Raw genomic sequence first — 10,912 nt, 5'->3', positions numbered from 1 at the left:
ATACGTATATATATTATATATTTTCTAAAAATTACTGAAGTTCCTTAAAGGGAGCAGAAACAGGGGCGGTCGAGATAAAGCGACACAGCCTAATATGGTCATACCAGGCAGTCATCCCCAGTCTCTTACTGCGGTAATATAAGGTGTGCCTCCAGGTACCACTGTTCCCGCCTTCAAGCACCATTGCCAGCCTCCAGGTACTATTTTCCCACCTTCAGGCACAACTGGAGGTGTCTGACGGCACGAAGGGGGGGCCTGACGGCTGAGTGGACAGCGCTCGGGGTTCGTAGTCCTTAAGGATCGGGTTCGATCTCCGGCGGAGGCGGAAACAAATGGGCTGAGTTTCTTTCACCCTGGTGCTCTGTTTACCGAGCAGTAAATTGGTACCTGGGAATTAGACAGCTGGTACGGGCTGCTTCCTGGGGATGTGTATGTGTGAAAATTAGGATTAAGGACCTGCCCGAAATGCTACGTGTGCTAGTGGCTGTACAAGAATGTAAGAACTCTTTGTATATATAAATAAATAAAATATATATATATATATATATATATATATATATATATATATATATATATATATATATATATATATATATATATACAACTTTAGTTTACACACACAACTTTTTTTTTTTGAGATATATACAAGAGTTGTTACATTCTTGTACAGCCACTAGTATGCGTAGCGTTTCGGGCAGGTCCCTGGAATACGATCCCCACCGCAAAGAATCGTTTTTACAACCAAGTACCCATATTTCTGGTGAGTTAAACAGAGGCTACAGTTAAGGATTTGCACCCAGTAAATCCTCCCCGGCCAGGACACGAACCCATGACAAAGCGCTCGCGGAACGCCAGGCGAGTGTCTTACCACTACACCACTGAGAATGTTTACGATTTGTACACTGTAACCTGTAAACACACATCCATACTTATACTCGCATTTGGGTGAGGTGATATGGTAAAAAAGTTTTGGGTGAAGTGATTGACATTTACACAAGATAAAACATAAACCAATGGGTATAAAAACATAAGAATGGAAGTAACTGCAGAAGGCCTATTGGCCCATAGCATCAACATTTCCTCTTGATGCTTCTATATTGGTTCGGAGTCTTGAAGTGGTTAGAATATAGTTGTGCATTAATTGCCTATATACTGAGTTCTTTGGGGGCTAGCTTACAGTCCCCAAATGGACATTCGAAGGCATAGACGACGTTGGTTTCCTTCAAGGCGTTATTCTTGGTGTCTGGAGAGTTCTTCATGAGTAGGATGGCCGTTTTTTTGGTTTTATAGTTAATCGTTAATTTTATTTTCTGATTTTTGTCTGTAGGGATAACGTTCCTATCAACAATATCTTTCAGGTCCCTTTCCTCCATTTTATGAGCCGTCGAAAAGAAGTTCCTGTAAAATAGTCTAATATGGGGTACATGTGTTGTGTTAGTTGACTCTTCAGAGGTTGCATGGCATTTCACTTTTCTTTTTATGATGTCTTCAACAAAACCACTAGAGAAGCCGTTGTTGACTAGGACCTGCCTTACCCTATAGAGTTCTTCATCGACTTGCTTCCACCCTGAGCTGTACTCACCTAATTGTACTCACCTAATTGTGCTTGCGGGGGTTGAGCTTTGGCTCTTTGGTCCCGCCTCTCAACTGTCAATCAACTTGTGTACAGATTCCTGAGCCTACTGGGCTCTATCATATCTACATTTGAAACTGTATATGGAGTCTGCCTCCACCACATCACTTCCTTGTGCATTCCATTCATTAACTACTCTGACACTGAAAAAATTCTTTCTAACGTCTCTGTTATCTTGAGATTCTTGAGATGATTTCGGGGCTTTTTTAGTGTCCCCGCGGCCCGGTCCTCGACCAGGCCTCCACCCCCCAGGAAGCATCCCGTGACAGCTGACTAACACCTAGGTACCTATTTTACTGCTAGGTAACAGGGGCATTCAGGGTGAAAGAAACTCTGCCCAATGTTTCTCGCCGGCGCCTGGGATCGAACCCAGGACCACAGGATCACAAGTCCAGCGTGCTGTCCGCTCGGCCGACCGGCTGTGGCTCATCTGGGTACTAAATTTCCACCTGTATCCCCTTGTTCGTGTACCATCCATGCTGAAGAGTTTGTCTTTGTCCACCCTGTCAATTCCCCCTGAGAATTTTGTAGGTGGTTATCATGTCTCCCCTTACTCTTCTGTTTTCCAGGGATGTGAGGTTCAGCTCCTTTAGCCTTTCCTCATAGCTCATTCCTCTCAGTTCCGGGATGAGCCTGGTGGAATACCGCTGAATCTTCTCTAACTTTGTCTTGTGTTTAACTAGGTATGGACTCCAGGCTGGAGCTGCATACTCCAGGATTGGTCTTATATAAGTGGTATACAGGGTCCTAAACGATTCCTTACACAAGTTTCTAAAGGCAGTTCTTATGTTGGCCAGTCTAGCATATGCCGCTGATGATATTCTTTTGATGTGGGCCTCTGGGGACAGGTTCGGTGTGATATCAACCCCCAGATCTTTCTCTCTATTTGACTCTTGCAGGATTTGACCTCCCAGATGATACCTTGTGTTCAGCTTCCTGCTCCCTTTGCCTAATTTCATTACCTTACACTTTCCTGAGTTGAACTTTAGCAGCCATTTTCTAGACCATTCCTCCAGTTTGTCCAGGTCATCCTGTAGTCTCTGTCTATCTTCATCTGTCTTGATTCTTCTCATAATTTTTGCATCATCAGCAAACATGTGACTGAGAGCACGGTTGACGTAAGCGTTGACAACACTCCTCTTGTACCTGTCTGGGCAGTCACTATTGGCATTGAGGCACATTCCTATGTTTGTTTCCTTAGTGTAGACTGCAGTGTGGAAGCCTCCTCTCCTTTCTGTGACTGTTACGTCTAAAAAGGGCAGCTTCCCATCCTTCTCCATCTCGTAAGTGAAACTCGACACAAAATTCCGCTTAAATGCCTCCTTCAGCTCCTGCAGACGTCTGGCATCAGGTATCTGCGTAAAAATGTTGTCAACATACCTGCAGTATATGGCGGGTTTCAAGTCCATGTCAACCAAGATCTTCTGCACGAGGGTACCCATGTAGAAGTTTACAAACAGGACACCTAGGGGAGAACCCATGACAACCCCATCTACTTGCTTATACATGTGCCCATCTGGGCTCAAGAAGGGTGCCTCTTTAGTGCAAGCTTGGAGTAGTTTCCTAAGTATGTTTTCTGGAATGTCAAGAGGAGTACAAACCGGATCACGATATATTCTGTCCGCTATCATCCCGATTGTTTCATCCACAGGTACGTTGGTAAACAGTAATTCTACATCCAATGAGGTTCTTATCCCTGTGGCTCTTATCCCAATTGTATATATATATATACATATATATATGTATATATTATTAAATATGACCGAAAAGGTAAGATTAATAATTCTAACACGAATTTTCTCAATCTTTCGTACATTTCTTTTCACTGTTGGAGGTAAATCAAAAATCAATTCTCCAAAATTCATATTCTGAGGAAACTACTCCTAGCTTGTACTAAAGAGGCACCCTTCTTGAGCCCGGATGGGCACATGTATAAGCAAGTAGATGGGGTCGCCATGGGTTCTCCCCTAGGTGTCCTGTTTGCAAACTTCTACATGGGTACCATCGAGCAAAAAGTCTTAGTCGACATGAACTTGAAACCGGCCATATACTGCAGGTATGTTGACGACATTTTTACACAGGTACCTGATGTCAGACATCTGCAGGAGCTGAAGGAGGCATTTGAGCAGAGTTCCGTGCTGCGTTTCACTTACGAGATGGAAAAGGATGGGAAGCTGCCCTTTCTAGATGTAACAGTCATGGAAAAGGGCGGAGGTTTCCACACTGCAGTCTACACTAAGGAAACAAACATAGGAATGTGCCTAAATGCCAACAGCGACTGCCCAGACAGGTACAAGAGGAGTGTTGTTAACGCATATGTCGACCGTGCTCTCAGCCACAGCTCAGAATGGAAGCAAGTCGACGAAGAACTCTGTAGGGTAAGGCAGGTCCTAGTCAATAACGGCTTCTCCAATGGTTTCGTCGAAGACATCATAAGAAGGAAAGTGAAAAGCCATGCAACCTCTGAAGAGACAACTAACACAACACCTATACCCCCTATTAGACTATTTTACAGGAACTTCTTTTCCACAGCTCATAAAACGGAGGAAAGGGTCCTGAAAGATATTGTTAATAGAAACGTTATCCCTACAGACAAAAATCAGAGGATACAACTGACGATTTACTATAAAACCAGAAAAACGGCCAGCCTACTCATGAGAAACTCTCCAGACACAAAACAGAACGCTTTAAAAAAGACTAACGTCGTCTATGCCTTCAAATGCCCTCTTGGGGACTGTAAGCTCCAAAAAACCCAGTATATAGGCAAGACAACAACATCTCTTTCTAGACGTTTAACGATGCATAAGCAACAGGGCTCCATTAAGGAACATATAATTTCTTCCCACAACCAAACCATCGCCAGAGAAATCCTAGTAAACAACACAGAAATCATCGATAGATACAGCGATAGCAGGCGGCTTGACGTTTGCGAGGCACTACACATCAAGAAGTCAACACCAGCAATCAACAGCCAATTATTGCACAACTATATTCTACCCACCTCAAGACTCCGCTCCAATATAGAAGCATCAAGAAATATGGACCAATAGGCTTTCTACAAACACTTCTATTCAATATCCATTGTTTCGTGTTCTGTCTTGTGTTGATGAAATTAATACCCTATTAATACTCTTGTTCTGTCTTGTGTTGATGAAATTAATACCCTATTAATGCCACATCTTGTTCTGTCTTGTGTTAATGCCACATCACCCCTTCCACCTCACTCAAATGTAGATATAAAATCGGAGATGCGTAAGTTCTATTCAGTTGTGTATTTGTGAACTAAAGTCTTTGAAAATGTAATAAGTTTTACGAAACGCGCTCGTGTCGCGTCAGACTAGAAATAAAAATGAATTTTGGAGAATTAATTTTTGATTTACCTCCAACAGTGAAAAGAAATGTACGAAAGATTGAGAAAATTCGTGTTAGAATTATTAATCTTACTTTTTCGGTCATATTTAATAATATATGTCTACAGGAAAGACTGCTACCAAAATATACTAATATGTATATATATATACATATATATATATATATATATATAATTGCATATATATATATACATATATATATGCAATTGACGATCACGAAACACTGATCATTTGTATGCAGAAAATACACAGATAAATGGAAAAGAAAGATGAACGTTTTGGCCAATCAGGGCCATTGTCAACACCAGTCTGTGTTACCCTGCAGATGCAGGGTATTTAGGTTTTTCAAATTTAGTAAGCACTTCTTCCAGTGAGAAAATGTAGTCTGGTGTTGACAACGGCCCTGATCGGCCGAGACGTTTATCTTTCTCTTCCATTTCTCTGTGGATTTTCCGCATATATATACTGTATATATATGTAACGTATGATTATGTTGCATTGTTGGGTGAATTAAATACACAGTGTTCAGTGAGCTTCGTATTTATTTAGTAGTCTTGGCTACAGCAGTCGGCTGTTGGCAGTATCGTAGACGTTGAGACAGAACTTGGAGCAGAGCAGAGAGCTGAGTGAGGCTGGAGTCTCGGAGCTTGATGCGGGATGTTGAGTGTCTAAACTTGATGAGATGGTGAGTGTCTAAACTCGATGAGGCCGAGAGTGTGGTAACTCGATGCGATCGTAGTCTGCTGTCTGCTCTGTGTCAAAGCTGGAGCGTCATGGGGGGTTGATTAGAACTGCATACACCGAATGCCACATTCTTGAGGTTGAAGAGGTGTGGTAACTCTGAAGCGTCTGTACTGAAGTTAACTGAATCACTGTGGAAATTATACTGGTGGTTACTCGTTGTTATTGTTGTTATAGATTCAGCTACTCAGAACAAGTTCCAAGTAGCACGGGCTATGGTGAGCCCATAATGGACTTACCTGGCACAGAAGCGGTGCTGTTTGTAGTGGTTACTCGCTTCTTGATTGCTTATATGATTAGACTACACCTCACCATCCTCCAAAAGGTTGGAAGGATGGAAGGAATGTTAACTGTAATTATGGAAAAGATTTGAGCTTTGTAATTAGTGCTAATGAGTTTGGATGCCTTCCGAACTCAATGCTCAATGGTGTGAATTAATGGTGAAAGAATGCTGTGTGTGTGTTACAATGTTCTCTCTGCATTATTATTGTTGGCTGATCATCAAGTACTGTATCTAGACTAGTTTCTTGAGCCATTGGGTTTCATTCTTTAGTTTGAAATCTGATAAGCAGCCTGCTGTTCACTTGAATTGGTTCATTTGTTGGAACTCGAGGGAATATAACATGCTGATGACACCATGTCATCTAGCTGTGTTGTGGTGGTGTTGAAGGAAGTGAAGCTTGCCAGGCAGCAAACACTAAGGAGCCACCAAGGATGTACCAGAAAGACGAGTCTCATTACATTCATCACTGGTTTATATTCTCCCGGTTTGCTATTTCTCCTCCAGAGGCTCATAACTCATCTCTGTCAGCTCTGGTACTAGTCATATCATTCTTTTAAATTTATCGAATGATGCAGTGCTAATATATGTTTCTTTAATTTCCTGGTTATTTAATATATTTATTACAAAAACTGCAAAATAGGGATAAATTTAAAAATTTTCATAATGAAAAATTATAAATTCAGTGGTATTTGTTCATTACATCTTAGAACAAGTGAATATCAGGTAAATGATCAGTTGTACTCAAATTTATTTTTAAGCTTGTGATTATTTTTAATGGAAATCTTGTAAAAGACTTGTTAGTCTTAACATTTTGAGGTCTTTATTTCTTCCTTTGCAAAAAATACGACAGTTGCAGGAAACTTTCCAATAGATCCTCAGTTCTAAAGGGATTTTTTCAGAAAAGTAGTGCCCTTGTACAGTATTATATTTACAGTTAAATTATATATTGAGTACAATATGTTAAATTCAGATTATCGAAATATCATGCTTGTCTTAATTCTAACTGTTATGCAACAGTTTTCTGTATCATGATCTTAAGCAATATTTTGTTGTATAAAAAAGTTTGACATTACATTATTTTCTGTGGGGGAGCCCTTATGACTCCCTGGAGCTATTGAGCTAATGTGTGATATAGTATTAGACTGGGACATTAGCTATGGAGTTGGACCTACCAGGGACCACGGGCCAGAACCTGGCACTTTGAGAAAGATTTCTGGGATCAATAGCTCCTGGAAATCCCCCCTCCCCCCTGTGGTTGTGGTTTTACCTTGTCTGCCATGAACTGGGGTTAGGTACCCAGAAAGGTAGCCATAACAAAATAAAGCTCATATGGTAAGAACTAACAACTACAAACAGAACAAAGAGGTAGAACTCCCTCCAATCCCAAGGAAACAAGCAAACATCACACTCCATTGCTGCGCTGCTTGTCTGCACAGCCCTCCCCTCCCTGCGCCAGCTACTCAGTCCTCCAGTTTGTTAGTTAATGTGAACCGGGGCAGATGCTTCTCTGACTTCAAATTCCTTTTCGGTGTTTTGCCTTCGTGGTGACCTCTGCTGTGTTGCTGTGTGTGTGGTGGCCAGGTGTTTCTCATTAGTGCTGGGACTGCATGAGCTTTGGGGGTTCCTTCCTTAAGTGCCCCGTTTGTACTGCCCTTGCGTGTTAGGGTTCTCTCCCCTGGGGCGTTCGGTACACCATTTCCATGGAGGGTCATGCTGCTCGGCATTTTCCTTACCCTTGGGCCAGCTGGGGTTTTTGTGGTCCTTGTTTGGCCTTGGGTAGGAAGTGGTATTATGCTGGTTGAGGCGTCAAGGTGTTGTGCAGCCTGCCTACCTGCGTGACAGCTGGTTCCTGTTTCCTCTGGGGACGCTGTACTTTTGTGGGGGCTTTCTTTTGTTTTTGTTTTTCTTGCCTGGTGGGGGTCTGCCTGGTGGGGGTCTGCCTGGTGTGGCTATAGTTCCACTTTATATAATTTGGTGGTCCTCTGCTAGGCCCCCATGATTGTACATGTTGCAGGGGTTTCAGAGTTGTACTCTTTCCCTTGTTAGCTTTGGGTTAACCAATTAGCAATACCTTGACTGGGCTTCCTGTAGCACTCTAACCATGGGCCCTGGAAAACCCTGCCAGGGACTCGGTGGACCAGTGGATGCCTCTTCCGGGTCCCAGCCCACCTTGTGCGGGTTTGAAGGTTGCTGTGTGCCTTTGTCTCAGGGTGACAGTCACCTCTTTTGCCTCCGTCATGCTGCCTGTTGGGTCAACGACACCTTTGACCCGGAGTCTTGCGAGTCATGTTCTCTACTTGTTCTCCAATATTATTCTGATAATATTACTGTTAGGGTACAGGCAGCATCCACGTTGCATGCTAGGTTACTTTCCCACTCACGGCTGGGAAATGCCCTTTTGGTTATAGCTTTGGTTATAGGGACCCAGACCTGGGGGCGTTAATTGCTTCAACTTTGGATCAATCCACGCTCCCTAGTCCTTCCCCTGTTGTTCATCCTGCACCTCCCTCCCCTGCTTCCAGCTCCCAAACGTCTGAGGGTTTCGAAGTCAGAGCAGAGTTTAGTTGGTAATGAGACTCGGGCAGCTTCAGGGGCTGCCCTATTCAGGTTGGAGACGGAGGCATTCGAGCCTGTTCCTCCTACCAAGGCTTCTGGGCCCCACCAGCAGGCCCCCTTCTTGTCAGCCTTTTCCCTGGACTCTGCCTTTTCTTCAGGGGTGGAGAGTATGGAGGACTGCTCTGCCCCAAGTCCCAACTTGGAGGGGTTCCCGGGCTGGGGAGGAGTCGACCGAGGGGGGCCTTGGGCCCCCTTTAACCCCGCTTAGGTGCTAATGTCCTCTGTGCAGGGCTTGATGTTGCAGGGAAAGGGGTTTTCCTACCCCAGAGGAAACAGAGCGTTGACAGAGCAGTCATCAGAGCCAGTCAGCGTCACCCGAGCTGACAGGTGGGAGTTGCCACAAAGATATTATTACCTAATTATTTCAATGTCTCTGATTGATTTTTTCTTAGTTTTTTTGCAGTAATATTATTCAATAGTGTGTATTGTGATATATTTATATAATAAAAGGGGTGAATCATCGCTATACTTAAAAGTAAGTGCATATTAGTGATTCAATTATTATGTTCATAAAACAATAAACAAATAGCTTTGCTGTTATTACACTCTATACAAAGTTTATATATAAGTATCTGCATGCTTTGTTCACCATAATGAACCACTAAGTTGGTATTGTGAGTCGAAAAGCAATCAGGAGTGACCGCCACACACAGCCAGCCACTTGTTGCGACTCCCTCAACAACACCTCACTTGCCCACTTTCTCCTCCTACCATCCTGTTTTTTATGTTATTCACTATATACTGACGTTATATATAAGTATCTACATGTTTTGTTCAACACAACTGTACAACTAAGCTGATATAGTTAGTTCAGGTACTAAGAGACATCACTACACAGTCAGCTGGCGGCTGCCTCCCTCACACATTCAAGGCCACACGTACTAAATTTCTCCCCCAACAATACTGTTTGCAGTGTTATTATACTATATACACAAATTATATATAAGTATATACATGTTGTATGCACCATAACTATACACCTAAGCTTGTAGGGTGCCCAAAGAGCATAGTGGCCACCCTCTACACAGCTAGACAAGTAATGCAGACGATGCTACCTCCATTACCCAAATAGCTCAAAAATAGAAAAAAAATAAACCCCCAAAACACAAAATATAGGAATAATTATAATAATGATAATGGTTTAGGGGAATATATTTAGCGTATACTTTATATAAGTAAAACAGCTCTAATCAGGTCCCTAATCATCAAAACAACTTAAAGAAACAAGGAAAAGAGAGTTTGAAATCTGAAAAAATCAGCCCAAAAAAATTCAAAGTCCGAAGTTCTGAGAGTTGTAACTGATTTATTTGTTGACCAATTTAATTCTGGCATCACATAGTTAGGGACGAGTATGCATTCTCCAGGATGTAAAGATTAAAACAAATTCAAATAATAAACAAAGGAGGAAAAAACTAAAAACTTAAAAAAAAATCTCCTAAAAAATAGTTTTTGGACATTGTTGAAAGTAACTAATAATAACATTGGGCAATGTATTTATAAAAATAAAATAAAATAGAGCATAATAACATAACTGCTCATTATTATTTGTGTTATTATGTATTACTCACCAATGCTATAAAGGCACCAATTGTATATCCACTTTGTGGACACTTCTTACTACTATTCTTCTTCTTTGTGCATCAAACAGGTGCTTGCAACTCTTTATTATTGCATTATCCATCAGTTCCAGTTAATAGGAGCTGTTCTCTTTATCAACAAAACGTTCTTTTTTTTTTAAATATTCGTCTAAAATCAATTTCTGTAAATATTGTGATGAAAGTTTCATGAAGCTGAAGCCAATAAGTTGGAGATTTGTTTAACATTTTTAAGTAATTTTTACACAATTCAAATATTTTTTTAATTATACCCCCATCAATGTCACACATCATATGACGTTTTGCGCAGTTGAAGGGTTAAGTCTGGCTAGCCTGCGGTCTATCTTTGCATCCATGACGTTAGGAAGTTTGCAGCTTTGGCTGCCTTGTTTGGCAACATGTCTTGTGCCAATATTAGGGCACAGGAATTTATGAGGTTGAACAGGGTCCTGGCCGCCCATTATTTAGTTAACGTTCCTGCTCCTGGGCATTCCTGTGTTGCTTTAGGTCGCAGGTAGCAGCCAGTTGTCTCAACTTTGCGTTGAGGAGTTTGTGGCGGCCGCCTTCCGGGCAAGTCCCTCTTTTCCTTCTCTTTGGTTATGTAGCTCCAGGGAACCGTAGGGGCTCCGCACAGAAAACCAGCATTGAATGTAATGAAATGCCATCTTCAGTG

At 42.0% G+C, this 10,912-nt stretch overlaps 1 protein-coding gene across 5 annotated transcripts in view; it reads left to right on the top strand.

The window, feature by feature from the left end:
- Positions 1-51: 51 nt before the first annotated feature.
- LOC123757966 (uncharacterized) overlaps positions 52-10,912 on the top strand; it is a 35,379-nt gene continuing 24,518 nt past the window's right edge. The window contains exon 1 of one of the 5 annotated variants that reach the window (XM_045741972.2): positions 52-143. Coding sequence is in view for 1 of the 5 variants with exons in the window: in XM_069338793.1 (XP_069194894.1) it covers positions 830-945 (116 nt within the window). In the remaining 4 variants the exon portion in view is untranslated. Of the gene's footprint in view, positions 198-635; positions 761-814; positions 946-2,362; positions 3,285-10,912 lie in introns of those variants that run through there. The other 4 variants (XM_045741969.2, XM_045741971.2, XM_069338793.1 and 1 more) reach the window with 4 other exon arrangements.

Source organism: Procambarus clarkii, chromosome 40, assembly GCF_040958095.1.
Source record: "Procambarus clarkii isolate CNS0578487 chromosome 40, FALCON_Pclarkii_2.0, whole genome shotgun sequence".
Taxonomy (NCBI): Eukaryota; Metazoa; Arthropoda; class Malacostraca; order Decapoda; family Cambaridae; genus Procambarus; species Procambarus clarkii.
Note: the sequence above shows the minus strand (reverse complement) of the source record. Positions and strands in the feature narration are given on the sequence as shown.